The sequence below is a fragment of the Phyllostomus discolor genome, chromosome 6, assembly GCF_004126475.2.
Source record: "Phyllostomus discolor isolate MPI-MPIP mPhyDis1 chromosome 6, mPhyDis1.pri.v3, whole genome shotgun sequence".
NCBI classification, from domain to species: domain Eukaryota; kingdom Metazoa; phylum Chordata; class Mammalia; order Chiroptera; family Phyllostomidae; genus Phyllostomus; species Phyllostomus discolor.
Window position 1 is genome coordinate 44,786,314 of NC_040908.2, and position 20,593 is coordinate 44,806,906.

General features: G+C 43.0%; 1 protein-coding gene and 1 long non-coding RNA gene across 3 annotated transcripts in view; both read left to right on the plus strand.

Annotated features, from left to right (window-relative positions):
• The window catches only part of MEIS1 (Meis homeobox 1), a 129,830-nt gene that overhangs the window by 25,695 nt on the left and 83,542 nt on the right, over positions 1-20,593 (plus strand). For both annotated transcript variants that reach the window (XM_028517643.2, XM_028517640.2), the window contains exon 7: positions 2,752-2,863. In XM_028517643.2, the coding sequence (XP_028373444.1) occupies positions 2,752-2,863 (112 nt within the window). The remainder of the gene's footprint in view (positions 1-2,751; positions 2,864-20,593) is intronic.
• Positions 14,537-19,001, plus strand: LOC118501118. Its single transcript, XR_004903709.1, has 2 exons — positions 14,537-17,594; positions 17,797-19,001. It is a non-coding gene; the product is annotated as an uncharacterized LOC118501118 (long non-coding RNA).

A 20,593-nucleotide genomic window follows, 5' to 3' on the forward strand; every position in this document is an offset into this window, starting at 1 on the left:
AATTCATGAGCTATTTCTGGTCCTTAGACTTTAATCATGCTTAATGAACTGAACTAAACATGATTCTCATTCTGTTTTGGTAACCTTGTGGATTCTCCTAATGCTCAGCTTCATATGACGACACCATTCTTGAAATGCTAATATCCAAAATGCTAATTCAAGAGAGGACCACAAAAGTTAGATTTCATTTCAGAGAAAGTATTCAGTATTCACAGGCCTTCCCGGAAAGAGCAAGGCTGTGAGAAGAATGACATTCGGTGGAAAATATTGGCTCCTACCTTTGGTTGAACACACAAATTTAAACATATAGGTTGCACAAAATTTGGATAAACTGAGGTGGAATCCAACATTTCTTGCATGAATGCCTGTATAATGTGGCGATAGCTGTGAGAAAAGAGGAGCCCGGCATCTAAGACTCAACACAATGGAAATGCAGTGAATCGGAATGCCTCACAGATCATAGCGGAATCAGAATTTCCAGCAAGGAAAATCTTTTCATGGTGAATTAAGTGGTGGATGAAGAAAAATGGCGATGAAAAAAGGTAGGCACAGATCACAAACACTGGGCTCAGGGCTCACTGCTGAAGATTTAAGAACCTTAGCTAAAGCTATGCAGAATAGAATGTGGAAAATTGAATTTACTAAACAATTAAGCATTGAATTAATCTACATCCTGCACAGTAGAAAAGTGGGGGAGGGAGCAGAGCAGAGCTGAATAAATCAGCGGAGCTCATTAAAAGATAGTGAATATATCAGGTCTGTTGTAGCATAAAGGAGGACAGTTTTCTGTATGGCTTGGAGTAATTCTTTGGTTCTAAGTCACCTTTCTAGAGTCCTAGTCTTAATCAGATTAACAAACGTGCTTCTGATGAGGTTAGTCTGTTGCTCTGTGGTTTAGCTTGTTATCACTAGCTTTTCTATTAATTACAAGTCAGATCACCAGTCAACAATAGTAGTGAGGGACAACATAAATAAAATGAGAGTGCCCAGGAGATGTCACTCGCAGGATCTCGTGCATCCTGAAACTCCCACGGGTTCCTGCAGCCTCCCACATGCCTTGCTGGTCTTTTGTTCAATTACAGTTAATGCAATAGTTTGCCATTTTCTCCTTCTAATTATATTTTCAAGTGGGATTTGTAGCACATAGAAAAACATCCTTTTACATGTCGAGGCACCGGGGTTTTGTGCCTGGCATTGTCTGTCCCCTGGGTGCTGTACCGTTCTTTCTGCAGAGCTCTGAATAAACAAGTCCCCCTTTTAGAGCTGCAGTTGTGCAAACTGAAAATTTATGCATTAACTGTTTGCATTCTGAGCATGTGTTCCAGATTACGTCTTACAGCATTCTTCTGGTATGCTGCAGAATGCACGTTTGTCAAAAGCACTTCTTTCACAGTTCACATATCCTTCCATCATAGAATGGGCAGATCAATTAGCACCGTTTTTGAGAATAAACGTAATGGCTGAGTCCAATGTACAAGTGGCACATCTTCCTGTGACTTTATTTAATTTTCCAGGTGGTGTTAATCTTCTGGCCAAGGGTGTAGGATAGGTTGAAGACAAGCATCCTTTTCAGGAATACTCAGTCTTTTCCTTTGATTCTTATAGAGCATGCCTCTTAGGTGGGATCTTTACTTTTCTCTCCCTGGCTGTCTGAAACATTTTGATCTCTTCATCCCTTCTTATCTTCTCTGCGATACGAAAAATGCTTTTCAAGAAATAGGCAAAGAGCACTTTGCTTTTGCTAGGCATATTAAAAATGTTGGGAAGGCTGATAAACTTCACTACTTGCGACACATTCGTGACCCATTGACGTTCTGTGACTGCAGCAACGTAGACATATTTTACATACAAGATCATCCTGCTTTCCCACTAATCATCTGGAAAACAAATAGCACTTCCTTTAGGACAAAGCCAAGAACCAGCCTTCTATTTTGCATCATTCCTACTGTGCGGGTGACCAGTGACTCATAGGGCTGTTTTTGAAAGCTAGCACTAAAAGCTAATTAAACTCTTTTCTGGTGATAAAGGGAGATTTGGGAGAAGTGTCACCATGATTGTTTTCCCCAAGAATTTAATTTACAGCCAATTTTTTCTATCTGAATGTTACTTTCAAATGCACCCAGTGATAAGAAGCAACATCTGTTTTCCGTTCAATAGTACATGAAGGCTCGGCATGGGGCTGAGTGTACACAGTCCATGTGAATCTATTGTTATTCTCATTTCTTTTTTGTCCCCGTGCCTGGTCCATTTGCCATGTACCATCCGGCAAACAGCTGACACATACTAGCTATTATGGACCCCAGCCTAATTGCGAGGCCATGTTTGTCTTCTAGGGTGAAGCAGAGGGTGCTATAAACCACCGTGTTAGAGCCCACCACTCTCTTTTTGCATTTTCAGAGTAGCAGGCTGTTGTGCCAGAGGGTTGGTTGATGTTAAAAATAGTCAGAATCAAGTGGCAGCATTTTTTTCCCCTTCTTTGATTGGAATGTTTTTGTTTTTCTTGGTCATAAAGCATGCAATTATTTACAGAATAACTATTTGTACATATTATTTCAGCTTAGCAGCAGAAATTGGCAAATTCTGAGTGTGCCAGCGTAGTAGCTCTGAGCTGGCACCATCTGTGAGGGGGTTGGGAGAGGTGGCATGGTCGTCCACGCTGGCCTTCTACTGCTCCGTTGTCCTGCGGTGGCAGCCTGCCGAGCCAGGGTTCACAGGCCACCCTATTTGGATTTCTGATTTGTGTCCCCACAGCCCTCTTGGAATCGAGATCACGATGACACGGCATCCACCCGTTCAGGAGGAACCCCGGGCCCTTCCAGCGGTGGCCACACATCGCACAGCGGGGACAACAGCAGTGAGCAAGGTAGGGGAGGTGTTCTCATTGTTCTCCTTTGCCATTTGTTTCACTCGTAAGGCTTGAAAAAATCAGAATTGTTTAGTTAGTGGCTATTTATAGTTTTTCCTAGCACATAAATCCCATAAAACAGGAGAATCAGCTCATCTCACTCGATCCCCCTATCCTTTTCTTCTTCTCTGCCATTCCAGCTGCCTAACTGCCAGTTACCTGGCCCCCTCCATAAAATGGGTCGGTGAACTGACTGAGGGCGATTAGAGAACTAGAAGTTGGAATGTGCCTAAACAGTATGCTACTAATGCCATGCTACACGAATAGGAACTCATATTATTTGCCCTTAGAGGCTTTTGAAGAGCTCATGAAGAAACACCCACTAGGATTCCAAGTTAACGATGTCTTAAGATACTTAGAAGGCAGTGGACCTTTCAGAAACCCAGGTTGGGTGTCCCTCTTCCCTGGGCGGGAGCCTTTTTGCTGAATTTGCTAATCTGAATTTCTTAAGTGCTGGACTTCATTGCAAGGGCAGACTGAAGGGAATCAGGAAGAAATGGAAAGAAACCAGGTCAATTTGATTTGCGTTGTTCTTTGACTACCCGTGCCTGTGTGTGTATGTGGGTGTCCATGGGTGTACACATTGGACCACAACTGGCAGGAAGTAAAGTTTAAGCATGAAGTTAATCTTCAACAAAAGGGTGAATGAGTATCCAGGTGTCTCCCACTGCTTTTGATGAGGTGGACGACAGTGGCTTTTGTGTTCAGTTAATGTGACCCACGTGTAAAAGAGTGTTCCCTAGCTGAACAGAAAAAGACAGCTTTATTGAAGCCGAGTTGGAGCCCACAGTAGGCACATACTTCACACTCTGGTTTGATGATCATGTTGCACCGGAATGCTGTGAAACAGCAAAAGAATTTTGTTTTCAAGCTTAAGGGGTCTCTACCAATTGGAATTGTAGTCTACAGTATATTTAACATGATTAATTGGAAAAAAAAACAGGAAAGTTAAATTTTTGAGACCCATGAATGCTGCTTGGACTGGGGTTCACTTCTCTACCTGAAGCATTGGAGACATTTTATTGCTCCAAGTGAAGTTGCTGACTTCATCACGACTACAAGTCTAGTAAAGCTGGAGCCTGGAATAGTAGTACACTGGTTCAGGCCTGCGACAGAAAGAGGCCACCTCTGCCCTCTGACTTTTGCTGGAAAATGGTATGCAGCATAAACCCGCGGGGCCCTTGTTCTCTCAGGTGTGTGCACGCGCATGTTGTGGCGTCGCTGCTCACGGTGCTGTAGTTAAGGTGATGTCAGCACTTTCTGTAAAAAGCCCTGCTTTCAGAACCCATCTTACACCATGAGTTTTCAAAAAGGTGTAAATGGAACCTCTGTTCTATTTCCTGTACTCCAAAATTGCTACATGGGGTCACAGTCCAGTGCTTTGTTTGTTGCTTTTTCTCTTTCATTTCTGGCTTTTTTGAAAAATGCGCCATCCACCAGCAGGCAGGCAGTAGAGCTGCGGCTCTTCGAAGGCTTGTGAACAGCTACCATGGGCTTGAATTAATGTTATATTACCGTTTCTTCACTGTAATCCAATAAAAGGATTTTTTGGGGGCAAACGCCTCACCCCAATTTTTCCCCTCTGACTTGTCATAACAAGGAATTAGGAATTTACATGTTTCTTCTTCCTTCAACGAGTGCTCTCCAAAGGCCAATTTGATCATGAATTTGATTGTAACCAAGGACCATGGATCCTTGACATTACTAGAGTATGCCACTCACATTGTTTCTCTTTATAGTTTTCATAAAAGACCATCACCTAGTTTTTAAAAACCACTTTTACATAAATTGTCTCATTGGATGGATTTCAGCTGATGAAACAGGTCTAGCCCCAGCTGACAGGTGAGGGACAAAAGGTTAGGGCTGAGTCAAAGGATTGGTTGAGGTCCCAGTACAGCATCCGACCTAAACTTTCAGTTTCCTGATGGTTCGTACAAGATTCTTGTCTTCCTGCCTTCCTTCCTCGTCTCTCCACCAAAAAACTGAAGTCAGTTACTTCCACCGTGGGCGGGTACGAACTCTCCGTCCTGATTTCGCCTTCCTCTCCTTGCATAGCTTGATAACACAGGTGTCGGGAGCCCCACCTTTAGTCTTCCCTGTGGGTTGTCTTTGGCAGCGTGATTTATCCCTTGCTGAATGCAGACTGACACCTAGAAGTGTTGCTGCAACAACTTACGCACATTTCCATGCCAACCGTGACCCGGCTGAATCTGTTCTTCATCCCCGAGACCTGTGGAGCCGGGCCTTGTGCGGCCTACGGATTAACTGGCCGCAGCGGCTTTTCCACGTTTCCCCTGCCTGCCTTTTCTGGCAAGCCTGGATGTGTAAGCCGTGCCAGCGTTTGGCCCGTAGTGCATGTCCTAAACAGTTATTTACACAGTTTGAGTCCATTTTAGTCAACTGGGTAAATAACAGCCCTCTTCAAAAGATTTATAAATCCATAAATATGTCTTTATACATACCCAATAGACAGAAATAACTCAATCTGTCAAGAACTTCTCCAAAGAGGTGCTTCCCCCACAGACAGGAGTAATACATATTTTAAAACTTTCTCCACTGTATTATTTGTGCTGCGTTTCTTTTTTCCTCATTTCTTTTCAATTTTCACCACTTCATTATGGCACCTGTGGTCCAAAAAAAAGGAATCCCCTAGGCTTTGTTTCTCTGTTAAATAACCTTATCTGCTGCACAGTGTGGGCATAAAACAGCCTATATATCTCAACCAAGTCCTGTTCTTCTGGACTTTCAAAGTAAAGAAATAAAGTAAGTCATCCAGGAGAGTCGCAGTGTTTGACAGACTTCAACACACAGTAACAATTTCTACTTAGTGTTTCAGCAATTTGGGGGGTTTCAAGTGCCTGATAATTTGCCAAAGAAGCGGCTGTTGTGACTGACGGAGTAGTTTTAATACAATTTTTACCTAAGCATAAAAAAATGCCATGTTGAATCTTGGGTATTTTTAAGAGGGCGTACATTAGCTAGGTAATTAAGACAATCCAAAGTATATTATTTTTCTTCAGGGATTTAATGTTTATTCATGATTTGCATAAAAAATCTTTCCCCCAACTCAAATTATTTATCACAAAGCTCTTCCTCAGGACACCTGATTCCATCTGATGTGAGCACTTGTGGCCCCGTGCAGGCAACTGGTTCCTTAGTGCGTGGAGCCCCTGCCAGTGGGCGTGGGGAGGGGAGGCGTGCAGAAGCGTTTGGTGAGGGTGCTGCCGCAACACTGGTTTTGTCTGCTCTTTAACGTCCTCAAAGCACTGCCAGAGACGTGCGATGGAGGCCTTATTTTTCCCCTATCAATTATTTGCTATTTTCCCATTTTGGAGAAGAAAAAAGTACAGTTCACAAATACTAAAGAGTGAGTAGCTGTCAGAGTCAGCTCTGGGGGCGCATCGCTTGGCTTTCTCACTGCTTCAGGGCGGGTGTTTTCAAGGACCCCTAAGCAGAGTCTCATAAGCCAAGGTAGACATCAGCAGATACACGACTCTGTGTGTTATTTGTCCTACTGTGCGTGGCTGCCCGATGGCCATCATCAGAGCCTGCTCTGGGAAACGTGTGGTTGCGGGGAGGAGAACACCAAGCAAATCGGGTGCCTTCTCGTCTTCCTTCCCTGGGGGCAGTCATTCTGCAGCTCACAGGCAGCTTTACTTATGGCTGACCACATTTAGAGTTCAGGCACTTTACCCTTTTTGGTTCCAAGTCAAGACAATGAATACATCATAGCTATAAAATAATAAAAGAACACACTCGGGGCTGACAGCCAGTGTATTTCCATCTCTCACTTGATTAAGGAGCTCTCAGAGGCTTACAGAGGTTAGGAGACTTGTCCAAAGCCACATTCTGATGGGTGGTAGAGTTAGGACTTGAACCCTCACAGTCTGACCCCAGAACCCAAGCCCCTCACTATGGCATCTTATGTGGTAAAGTGCTGTTGTGTGGCTAGGAATGGAAAAGCAGGTCCTTTGATGGACATTCTTTCTGTTATCAGTTGGACGACTCCTCCCCCGTGTCTGCACTGGTCGTGGCACTGTGCCCTGTAACGGTGACAAAGCTTCAAATAAGACAGGATCGGTGTTAGCCTCAGGGGGGGTGTACTCTGCTGGCAAGGGAGAGTCTAGTTTTGTGTGCACTTCAGTAGAGTGATGATTGAGATATTTGCAGAGGAGCATGATGATTGATATGATTAATTTGTATTATGTATTAAGAGCCTATCCCATTTCACTCATTCACAGATTTATTGAATTGAGAATGGTCACAGAGAAAACAAGTAAGGGCATTTTTCTGGCAGAGCACTTTCCACTTAAAGCTCATCTCCTTTCCCTCTTTTGTGAAGATAAAGAAAAAGTGTGATTGCTACATTGAAATCTGATGTAAAACATTTCAACCCTAAAGGACTTGAATGGTCACTGTAACCTCAAAAACCCTCTAATGAACTTCTTTTGGGGGCAAGACTCAGATCAACAATTGTATTTTGCTCCCTCTTAAAAAAAGGCAAAAACAGCATGTTTCTTTAAAGAAGGACAATTGAAAAGCACTGCTACTTCTTTCTAATACTGTATCAATAGTTGCAGTGCCTCCCACTGCCCCATCCCCCTCCACACCAGCTTTTGTATGAGTTCAGGCAACCTATAGGCAGAAGGCAATTCCATTTATTATTGAAGGGACTCTCAAGGCAGTTGTTTCAGACCTGTGAAGCTAGCTGGCTGAGCTGGGTGGGAGGGGGTGCAGAGCTGGGAGAAAGGGAAGGGCCACGTTATGTTCCAGATGACTAAGCAACGATTTATATACCAGCTTGCCTTTTTACATGAAGAAGAAAAGTAATAACAGCCCAAACCCGGGCGTTTGAAACAGTCAGCTGTCTGATGAATAATGGGATATGTGGGAAGGAGCACTCTGATTGGATGTCTTAATGAGCACATTTCGCACAGAGTTTGGGCTGCAGTTCCCCTTGACCTTTGCCCTTTATTGACCAAACTGACACTTCATTTTTCACATACTTCCAATTATGGCTCGGCTTAAGTGTTGCCCTCCCTCCTTTATTTCTTTCCTATGGACAACTTGAGAGTGGTTGAGGCCACAGAAGATATTTTAATTTGAAAAACTACCTTAGCAACTCAGGTTTAGGACCTAATCTGTTATCTGCAGTTTTTCAGATGAAAAAATACAAAGTGAATGCTGCTTGTTTAGAAATGGGTTCTTTTCTTTGTTTGTTTGTTTTTTTTTAAAAAAAACAACTGATTTTAAAAACAATTTTAGGATGACCTAAGAACCCTGACAATGAAGAAAAATGTTTAACAGTTTTTTTTCTTTTCATTTTTCTGTTGGCCAGAGTGAGTTGAATGAGCTGTTTTTGTTCACACAGACTTCTTAATTCTTGTACTTCTCAGGGAACTTCTTATGTTTCAGGGGCACCAGGATGCATCTATAGTGACGAGAAAGGAAAAGCGATATCTAACTGGGACCACAGGCCTCGGCCTGCGGACCGTGGCAGCCCACGTGTTGCCTTAGTCACACCCACTGCGGGGCTCTAAATGAGAGTGTGTCCTCTGCACGCCGGTGGCAGGCAGAGTAGGGAAATGATTTCCTGATGGGAAAAGTCAGGTGTGAAAAAGAAGGGGGAAATTATTAAACTCTGCAAGTGCCCGTTATCCAAAGGTCCATGTTATTAACTTACTTAGCAGCGTGTGGAATTAGACGGAGAGACAGGGCCCTGTTCTTCCAAGAACACCCCACCCTAGACCCACCTTTCCTCTCATTGACTCATCAAATGTGAGTGACTTTTTCTGTTCTCCATTTGCTTAACTTTCAGCATCGTGAAAGCAGGTCATCTTAAAACAAAGAAAAACAACTCCATCATCTAAAAGTAGTAACTGCCTATTTCAGGGCATGAACTTGGCCATAAGTGTTTTCACAGAAAGTGCATTTTCTCACTGTTAGGCAATATCTCTAGTAAACTTGAGGTCATTATGTTTTATCTGAACTGAAAAATGCATTTGAAATTATTTACTCCCAAATAGAGTTCCCTCTAACACAGAAGTATTTGTCTCCAAAGTGGATGAAGTGTTACCTACTTTATTATGGAGCCCTCTGGCACACTCATGGCATGTTTTTACTGTAATATGGTAATAAAAGAATATGTAAAAGGCAGACAAAGGTTCCATCTTTTTCTGTAAGGTGACCTCTGTTACCAAGTAACTGCTTTACTTATGAGCTTATTAAAAACTCAAAAAAATGAGCTTTTCATACTTCACAGGCATTGATGTGAAAATGAGCTGGCCTGTGAGTAGTTTTCTTGATCATTTTTAGAACAATTGATTAGCCAAAGAGCTACTGTCATTAGTTGACATTGACTGATAGCAATTTGTCCCAAGCTCTGAAGGTCAGCTAGACAGTCAGAGTTTGAGCATGCCTTTGATTGACCTTCCTGGTTCCGTCCTCAAGTGATTGTGTTTGAATAGGTCTGGCCCTCGATTGGAAAAGACAGGGCATTAGTCAACAGGGTCATTTCTTATATTTTTCTGTTGATTGCTCTTTTTTATTTATGTGTGAATTCATGGTCTGGATAGCTTAACACATTTTGTACTCTAATTTTTGAAACTTAACACAATTCCACTTTCCCCTTGGTCTGCCATGTTACCATGTATGTGATAGACACTTTGCTACTGACAATTGCCACTGACACCTGTGCAGATACTGGGGTTTTGTTGCATGTGATGGGTTGGCATTTTGTTGGTGGTGTTGCTGTTGTAGTTGTTTCTTAAGAAATATCAACTCTAGTGTGACTGGTGGAACCTTTGAAATTATACACCAGTTCTCTGACTTTCCTGGAATTAATTACATTGGTGTCTCAAGAATCGTGTGATCGTTTTAAATTTAAAAAGGTATGCTAAAGCATTGTATGAATTATGATGTTATGTCAATTCATCATTTAGCTCTGCAGTCAGGAGGTATGGAAACTTTTTTTTAAAGGTATCTGCTTTTCAGTTTCACTCAGTCTGCATAAATTAGAGGAAGCTTCCCTGTCTGCACAGCATTAGCCTTTCAGCGAGAGCGGAATATATTTTCTGTTGCAGCGGACTCGGAAGTTACTGGTTCGTAAGGCTCAGTTCTTCCTTTCTCACATTGGAAGGTGTTTCCCCCCAAATGCATCCCATATAGAAGAATGTATTCTGCACTCATATTCGTAGCATGCATTTTATTACTTTATATAAATAATAAAAATGGTGATCTGAGCTTTGGAAATCCATATCTTAATGCATAATTATTTAATTCACTTTCTGAGTAAGACCTTTCTTTTCTCTTACTCTCACTTTCTTTTCTTCTTCCCATTCTGCATGGGGTTTTCAACTATAAGCAATAGCTTGTGTTTCAGGTCGGCCCTCCTAGGCATTCCAGGGCCGCCACACATAGCCTGGCACAGCTTGAACATGTGTTTCAGTTTCTACCCAAGAAAATAAACCAGGAGAGAATCCATTGTCTCGGGCGGTGGATCCTTCACACAGTGTCATTCTTGGCAAAGCTGAAGAGCGGAAGTTAATTTTAGGGAAGCACTCATTTACTATAACCCAAGGAGATAAAAAGAGCCTAGAATTATAATTGCTTCTGCAGATGGGCCAAAATATTGTCATGAGTTGTATTTAAGTCGGGAAATGTAAATTTATACATTCTAGTCAAGTCATCAAAAATGTATTAAGCACTTATGTATGGCAGGTGCACTGTGTGAGGCTATAAAATGAGTAGGTTATAGTATTTGCCCTCAGGAATTTTGTGCATACCACCAAGAACATCAAGCATATGTAAGTAAAATATTCACTAACTACTGAATATTCTTAGGGAGCTGAGTGTATTTATTTTACAACATACCAATGACCCAGACACGGTGAACCCTGCGGTCAGGGGTGTTGACTGACAGGCCAGGTGAGAGGTATTTGGTCACCTGCAGAAGGGCACCTCTAACTTGGTCCTCCACCACAGAGGCTCAGCATCTACGGGGCCCTGTGAGACGAACCTTGACCTTCCACTGGGGAACTTGGTTCCATCTTCCCACACAGCCATGTGGCCACCCGGGGCCTCTGCAGTCTGACCACTGGTGTCATCATTGCTTTCTTCGTCATTAATCACCTTAATGTTTTGGGGGTGGTGGGGGTCCCTTTGGAAATGTGGTGAAGTCAATTGATACCTGGTCAGAGTAATATTTTTATTAATGCTTAAAATAAAATATATAGGATGACCAGAGAAAGTGATTATATTGAAACCCAAGTATCAAAATACTTTTAAAAAATCAAATTTTTATATAGTGATATGAATACTTTGTTAAATATGCATTAAATGAAAAGTTCTAGCAGTAATTCTATTGTCTACATTTTTGAAATAGCGGTAAACGTAAATGACATTTTAGGGTATTTGTGACAACTGTACTATGATATATAAATATGATTTTCATTGGTGACAAAGTCATAGGTCCTGGTGATAGTTCTGTGGTTTGTTACCTGGATACGCACTTGAAAGAAATGCTAATTCCAATTAGAGGTTAGTGAGAAGAAAATGTAAATTTTTCCCTTGCAAGTATATGGGGTCTTTTGAATTCTAACCATGGACTCTGTGGGGAGAGGGGAGGGTCTACTTAGCCCAGGTTAAAAACTTGTAAACTTAAGTGTCATCTGCAGGAAGTATTCTGTGAACCTGCAGACTGGAGGAAGTGACCCTCTTCTGTGTTGTCATGGTATCCAGTGTCTTATCCTTTGTCACATATTGAAATGAGCCTTTCATTCATCAGCCTCCCCAGGACGCTCCTGGGAAGGCGCTAGTCTTCATCTTTAAATCTCCTGTGCCCAGCATAGTAACGGGCACATGGCCATTGATGGATAATTATTTATTAAAGAGGACCAGGAGCCCTCTCATGCTTTCAAATTGTGATTGTACTGTAGTCCCTCAGGACTGATGTCTTCTGGGTGCCAGATGGCTAATCTCACATGGCAGTCTCTGTCAAAATGTAAATAGATACTGAGGTCTCACCTGTCCAGACTCTGGAGATGCTTTTGAACAGGAAGACTCAAGGGGAGATTTAATGGGTGGCCCTTCTCAGAAGTTGGTGGTAAATGGGTTTAACATTGCACCTTAAATCATGCCACCCATATAACTCCCTGTTCCTCCTACTCCTACTCTTGGCTTCCTTCCTCTGGCCCTGAAGAGCTTTCCAGTAAAGGGTTGGTGAGGGCTGGTGGCGGCATTTAGTATCTTCTGAGGGATCTTAGGGTAAGGGGAAGAATGGATTCTGTGGCAGGAGTAGCTAAGCTTCCTTGGGAGGGTGCCTTTATGTCCTATGCCCTTCCCAGCAGCAGACGTGATTCCATCCCCTGGGACAGGATATTTAGCTGTGCTCCTGAATCTGTCTCTCTCCCCTGTGCATGCTAGCACTAATTAAGGATAGTGGTAGAGGTTTTGGCTGTTGGCCTAGCAAAAACTAACCCAAACAGTAAATTTATGCCAAGCATTTTCCTTAAAAAGGGGTAGGCGTTGTCTTCCTCTCATATTGATTGGTCCCAGAAGTGTAGTTGGTAAGTTGGGTTTTGCTCAAGTGTCTGGCTTTTGGGATTAGTTCAGTCTTGCAGATAATTTTCTGTAATCACTTAACTTAAAAGCATTCAGTTTGATTAGTAAAATTAGCTTTGGCTTTTCCCCGTTTACCAATATCGACCCGTATGCATTCTCTCCTAGACATAAGTCATCTCGTTTCCTACCAAGGAATGAAAGACGTAGAACTTCCTTTTCCTTATTTCCACATGAGGAGGAAAAGAGGACATGACCTTACCTAGAAAATCTTAAATTTTTTTCAAAACCACATAATTTTAAGAAAGTGGAAATTAAGGAGTGAATGCAGAACATATTGAAGTTGCCACTAGGTAGGCTCATTGCTAGATTATTAGTGTTAATCATGCTATCTCTTTAAATATTTCATTTGTCATGGGCTGAATCTTTGCTTTGTGCCCCAATTACCATGCAGCTATGCCAGCAGGACAGGGGGACCGCGACACTCTTTCGTACTTTGATACCTGAGGAAAAAAAGATATACCTTAATTTAAAAATGCATTTACACATTCTTCTCTTCATTCTAAGAAAAGATTTAAGAAAAGTCACAAAAGTATATGCATACAGTAAGATAAAAATAAGTAAATGAAAGGAAAATGAACATAAGGTAACACAAAAGTCATAAGGTAACACAAAACAATATGCATTATAAGATTATGTGCAGATGTACAGTTGAAAGAAGTAGGCAGCTAATTTGGCTCTGAGCTTCCTGGCAGCCCAAATAAAGGGTGAAATATAATTAGTTACAAGAGGTACGGAGTTTGCTCAGGAGGATCCCTTTGCCTGGCGTAAAGACCTGAGAGAAACTTTCCACATGTCCTCACCCAGGGACCCAGGGAATGGTTTCAAAGGATGTCTTCGGCAACACCTGTAGGGCCCCTCCTGCATTCCCCGCAGCTGGCACAGGGCTGCAAACAGTGCCGGATGGATATTATTAGACTGACTAACTTGACCAGACACCTGAGTCATATTCCCTCCATTGTCATGTTAACTTTTTGGTATCTAAGCCAGTCTTGATTCCCGTGCTTGAAACAGATGACAGCCTGTGTTAATGTGAGCCAAGGTGCCGATGATTTGGTGATGTTGTGGGGCCTTTCCTCGCATTTCTGTCTCCTTCTGACCATTTTATGGTGGGTCAGCTCCATTCTCCAGTCTCTCCTCCTTCTACCTGGGGCTGGGAATGCAAGTGAGAATGCCCTTGTCATTCTGGTGAATGCCCCTGCATCAAGGCTGGTGGAGCCAGAGACACTCAGACAGGCGATGGTTAAATTGAGGGGCTGAGCTGGGATAATGGTGTGGTAAGAGCCAGGTGCCAGTCTTTAACACAGGGGGATCCGAGGGAATAAGATTTCCACACCCAAAACTGGAGATGGTGGTGTGTTACTAGTATTTGCTTTACCACATCCCAGCACCAAGAACATCCCCTTATGTGAAAAGGATGCATTTAGTGCAAATAAAAGGTATTGCTTGATGATATGAATTTATTTTAAATGGTTTTATTTATTTATTTTCACAGAGAGGGAAAGGGAGGGGGAAAGAGGGAAACATCGATGTTCAAGAGACACATCAGTTGGTTGCCTCTTGTGCACACCCCCAAACAGGGACCTAGCCTGCAACTCAGGCATGTGCCCTGACTGGGAATCAAACCAGCGACCTTTTGGTTTGCAGGTTGGCACTCAGTCCACTGAGGCACACCAGCTGGGGCAATATTATGAATTTAAAGCTTCTGAGAGGAATGCTCTCAAAGGTATTGGGGGTTAAGAGAGAAATAGTCCTATTCACTAACTTAATGAGTATTAATTGAATGTACACTTTGTACTAGTCCAGTGCGAGATGTAAGAATTCATAGTGAAAGAGGCCATTCTTGGAATGAAGAAGCGGACAGTCCAGCAGAGAGGAAGACAGGCAACACAGGGCATTGAGTAGGCTCAGTGTAATTTGGAAGTAGGAGAACGGCACCCAACAAATGGGTCAGCACCAGGCCATGGCCTGGCCCAGGTGTGCCCTCCTCACCCTGCCCTTTGTCGCTCGCAGCACACTTTCTCATCAAGTCTGAGTGGGACTGGGATCTGGGTCCTTCTCCACACAGCCCTCCAGGAGGCCACTTCCCACCCCCAACCTCCCGCCTGGCTTGTCCGAGGGCTGGGCCTGGGATGGAAGCTTGGGACGCATGGAGTAGCCGCAGAGCTGTGCGGCAAAGAAGTTTGCGTGAAGGAACAAGATAAAGAGAAAACTGGACACTTCAGAGGCTTAGTACATGTGTTAGCGTGAGCAGAGAACAAGGTGTGGGGAGGCAAGAGTGTGAGGAGAGGCCAATAGGTGGCAGGGGCCAGACCACAAAGGGTTGTGTGTGTTGTCTGCGGGAGTTGGGAGTTGGTTTGAGAGGCAGCGAGGAGTCACTGAAAACGTTCCAGCTGTGTCGTGGTCAGAGCCGAGTGAAGGAGGGACCGATGGGAGAAGGACTGGAGCCAGTGCAGCAGTTATGCAGAAATGTGGAGGCCGTGCTGTCAGATGGAGGGAAGGGGCTGCAGAGAAAGGCTGTGGAGAAGGAGACTGGACCAGGTTGAGAGACTGAGCAGTCTGTGGACAGTGGGTTTGGAGAGCTTAGGATCATGCGAAGGTTTCAGAATACTGCCGTACAGACCCCAGGTCCCTTCTGGCATCCTATCTGTCTTCTTATGTGTCGCTTCACCTCTCTAGATATGGGGACAATATAGCTAGTCCTTGCCGACTGTGACTTCCACCTCACCGCCTGGCTGGACCCAGGTAACATTTTCTCCAGCCTTCCCTGAGGGTGGCTTGAAGAAGTCCAGCCACCCCTCTCTCCCCGCCACCCTTCTTTCCCATGGAGAAGGTTCTGGCTCTGTGGGGACCAGGGGCTGAGGGGAAAGGAAGAGGCCAGCCGCACTGCCATGGGAATATGGTGACTCATTTCATCAGTTTACTACTCTGAAAATAAGGTGACTTCCCCCTTTGCTTGACAACTGATTGATGAACATTTCCTGAGTATTTGCAAAGGAGATGTTTTGCTTCACGGGCCTTCGTGCTCACAGACTCCCAGCGGATTCTAACCCTGGTGTGCTCCAGCTTTCCCACCTCCTGGGCTGCTGAGTTTTCTTTTTGTGCAGAATCTTCAGGACTCACTAGACTTCAGGATTGGAAACACAATACTCTTGCGCCTGCTGATACAACTCTGCTTATGTTCACTTTTTTGTCAAAATGTTAAAGAAGGAAGGATCATTTTTTAAAATACTGAAACAGTATTTTTTTAGCAACAACAGTATCACCCACACTTAGTATGTCAACACTGACAGTTGTCTGTAAAAAGAGTGCACTTCATTTTGCAAGTCTGAATTTGTTTTGTTTTTAGTTTTTACTTTCTTTCTCAGGATGTGGGTTTGTATATTTTTAGAAGGATGGTCCTTTACTTCGATTCCAGATGTCCTAATGTTCTTGATAGGAAAGGAATCAGCTCTGGACAATGTGAATTGCTCTGCTAAGTGATGGGATGTTAGTGAAAGCTGCACAGGGAGAAGTGGAAGTATTACTTTTAGGCCCCAAGAATGTTCCTTGATTCCATTTGTCGAAATTGAAGTGGAGGCAGTAGGTTTGTATTATGGGGTCAGGGCCATCGTCTTAGGCAGTAGCCATAGCCCTTAGATTTGATTTTCATATTTCAAATGGAGACAGTAAGTTTAACGTGTCTTATTTGCAGCTGGAACAGATTCTATTTTTAATCTGTAAGTCAAGTATGGCATGGAGCCATGTCTATCCAGGTCCAAATGCATAACTCCTGTTGATATCAGTGAATTTCATGATGGATTGGAAGAAGTATGTGGCCTTTATTCCAAATATCTATCTGACCCTGTAGAATTAAACATGCTGAACAAATCCTACCACTTTTCAAGTTAAAATGAGGTACTTTCTAATGTAGCAATCATGCTGGCTTGAAAGAATAATGTAGCAGTTCCAAAGAGGCACACACACCCATGACTGTGGAATTGGTTTTCAGGCAGAGAGAGGCGACTGGGCTCAGGGACCTGGCCAGCATGGGAAAGGACGTGGCTGTATTGAGCTGCACAAAATCGCCTTTAAATAGGAAAGATAAGAGGAGAAAGCCTTTTCCGTGGATGGCACTCTGCTCCGGGGGGTACATGCAGTGTTGTTGGCGAGGAATTCTAGCAAGAGCCCTCCTGTACCTCCACACTCGCATTGCCCAGAGGTGGGAATGGGACGGCAATATTCACTCAGAGTTGACTGGTGTTTGCATCCATAAATAAATGCACTCAAATCATAATTGTTCTAACAGGATTGTTTGATTACCTGGCAGTGGCCTTGTTCTGAGATAGCTTCTGGATCACCTGTTCGTTGGGAACGTTTGACAGACCTCATGTTTATTACCCAATTGAATGTCAGTAGCAATTTCAGCTAAAGATAAACAAAAATGCAAGTACTTGTTGACCTTGACTTTTTTCCACATGAGATTGGACTTGATGGCTCTATTGCTATTTGGCTGATAAGGGATTATAAACAGCAGTTTAAGGGAAATGTTTTATTCCCAGAGGAAAATGCTCTGTGCGCTGTGGGAAATGGCAGTAGGCATGTGTACCCTAGGTCAGATTTTCTTAGTTCACCTTGATCTGAGCTGTGGGAAGAGGGTATGGGGTGTGTGTAGGGGGACTTTTTATGGCTTTAATATACAACTGCAAAGATTAACATGAATACAGTAGGTAGTTAGCAGATTGAATACAATTTTAGAAGAAGTAAATGATGTTTCTGATTTATGATACTTAGTAATATGATTTCTTTTGAAACTATCATGTTAATGTAATATTGCATTTCAGAGATGCAGTTCTTGTAAAAATGCAATAGGCTTATGGTGCCAAAACGCTCTTTCAGATTCTAATTAAAAGCATTAAACGTCATTGGTTAGTGATCTCACTAGGGGCAAAGAGGGAGAAAATTGACCTGGTGAATATCTGTACACGGGACAATACAGAAGTGCTGGGGAAGGGCATTGGGGAGGGAATGGCAATCAGCACTTTCCTTGGGGCACGGAGTCTACAGTTCCAGATTTGAATTGAAAAACTCTGTCGCCCTGGCTGGCGTAGCTCAGTGGATTGAGTGCGGGCTGGGAATCAAAGTGTCCCAGGTTCGATTCCCAGCCAGGGCACATTCCTGGGTTGCAGGCCAGAACCCCCAGCAACCGCACATTGCTCTCTCTCTCTCTCTCTATCTCCTTCCATTCCCTCTCTAAAAATAAATAAATGAAAATCTTAAAAAAAAAAAAAAAGAAAAACTCTGGGCCTTTAAGGACTCCCAGTTCTTGGTGAGGCATAAAGCCTCAGCCGTGTGTCCTATTTGCTCTTTAAAATCCCATTGCATTTCCTTTTGAGGAGAGGTGCTTTGGCTCAATGCCACTGGCTTCAACTTTTGCTCTTAAAATGTTGTTTTGATGCATAGTATAGTGATGGCTGAATTGATTTCTGTGCATAAACAGTGGCCTAGATTCTTGCCCTGTGGAAATCCATGGAATTAAAACTGTAGGTTCCCGTAGTGATAAGAGGTAAGCAAATGATTAGATATGCATGCAGGGGAAAAAATTAAGATGCTCATAGAATGGAAATAAGGTCTATATCATTTGCAAGTTTAATGTAAATGTACGCCACTAATATAACTAATAATTTGATGCTAATATACGAGAGTGAGTAAATGTAATTTTAATCATTTTCTATTTGGTGTGTTCTCAAAGAGTTCTGAGCAAAAATGTACAGTAGTGAAATACGTCCCTGGCCACCCAGGATGAAAATCTGGTCTGCAGACAACTGTGGCCCTTATGAAACCTCTGGGACACTAGGGACTCAAATTTCTCTCTAGATAGATATTGCAGGACAATTTGAGATCACAGAATGTAAGCCAGAATTTCTTGCAGAGATGGTTAGCACACTGGGCTTCGAGATTTATCCAGTAGATATCCAAGCTGAGAGTTCATCCAACATGCCTTTTTAAGTAGTCACTGGTAGTATTCATTATATAGACTGGATTTGAAAAAAAATTGACCTTCCAATTATTTTTCAAAGCATAGATTTCCTTGTGAAAATATCTCAGGCAAGTTTTGTATACACTTTTTTGGAGAACAGGTCCTTTGAATGGTTTTAAAATATCAGTAAAGAAAGCCATACCATATAAAGCCAATTAGGAATTTCATCTCTTTTAAAAAGCCACGATGCCAGAAAAGTCCACTCTCCCCAGGCTTCTTTGCAGAGCCCCACTCCTTTCCATGGGAATTTCTTTGGAGAATAACTGCTTGCTGACTTCCACTTTTCTATGAAACTTTTGTGAAGAACAGTGGAAATCTTTGCAGTGACAGATGCCACTGCAGATTGTTATGATGTCCATTACTTGGTGAATGAAATTAGGAAGAATTTATTTCTGACATGGTACATACCCTTCCCTGAGACAGAAAGTCTATAACCTAGAATCTTTGTTAAAAAAAAAAGACACATCCTCAGGATTACTGGTGATTCTTTGGTTAATATGTTAGAAATGAACGAGACACATCTGCTACCTCGGGTGTCTGGGCCTCTGCAGAGGGAGGGCACCCAGACTCTCAGCCCAGGCTCCTGTGGGCTGCGGGAGGGGGAATGTGGGAGGAGCGTGTTCTGCATTCCTCCCAGTAGTCACTGAAGGATGTGGCAAGGACGTGAATTGTTTGTGGCTGGCTCCCTATCCTGCTGCTGAGAAAGACTTCTGCGTTTATCTGCGTTTTTCTGAGCACCAGTCGCTCTGTAGTCACCTCCTAGGCCACTTTGTGGGAGAGCTTTCTTTATGGTGGATGACGTGGCATTTCTTGTCACTTCCTCAAATTCCTTCCCGCTGCCTATCAGCATTGCCCTGGACTTATCTGGGTTGAGCTTCAGCCAGCCAGAGCTAATCCAGGTTCCTATTTCAGAGGAGCAGAATGACAGCAATGACGCTGCCTTTTCTTGGCTTGTGACCTGGGGTATGGGGCGGGGGGGAAGGAGCCGAGAGAGGAGGGGCTCAAGAGTTGGGGACTGTTGGCTTGATTTTCAAGCTTGTACCCCAAGTACCCTCTTTATTTCCATTAGCTGTACTTTTCCATAAAGCTGACAATATAATTAATTTTGATGTGGAATTGGATGTACCTTTTCCAACTCCAATCTAAAGAAGTAAAGGGCATCTATCTGTACCTGAGCTTGCTTTCATTCCTGCCATGGAGCTTGGCTCTGACTGTTCTGAGCCTCTCAGAGGCCCTCTTGTGAGTCAGGACAAAGAGGATCAGTGACATGTGAGGCTCTTTCGTTTTCATCTTCCATTATTTGACAAACATTTGTTGAGCACCTACTGTGAGCCATGTACAATGCTAGGTGGTGGTGAAAAAAACCTTCTAACAAATAATACATTTTTCATGCTCTCAGTTTGTGAAATGTGTCTGCCTAACTTAGTGTGTGAGCCTTATACCAACAATCTTACAGCAGGGCAGCCATTCACATCTCCATTTTTAAGTGAAAATTGACCAAGAACTGATATCTTTTTGGTCCATTTATTTCTGAAATGCATCCACCAGTCCTCTGTCCCTCATAAGGAAGAGAGAAGAGGATAAAATTATGAAGGCACTAGAAGAAAGTGATCAGGCACTGCTTAGCATTATATTCCATTCATTCATTCACTCACTTATTCATCCCTCACAGAGGACCTCCCGTGTACCAGGCACTGTGCTAAATCCTGAGACAACAAAGATGAATAAGACCAATTCCTGGCCTTGGGGAATTTAGAGTTCAGTATTCGTTACCCCCTTCACTTCTGAATTAAGACACTTCTGGGACAAACATACTTCCTGATACTGTTCTCTTTGGGAGTTGCCTACTTTTTCATCCAATCCAGTTGAGGTTCTTCCTCATTTTCGGGCATGAGGGGATTTCAGTGTGTGACTAGATCTGAAGCAAGCTTACACTGGTCTCTCCCTATGAAAAAATGACTTCGTTTTCACTTCTTTGGGCAGAAGAACAACTTAAACTCATTTATAAAATGGGGGTAATATTAGTACCTACTTATAGGGCAGTTGAGAAG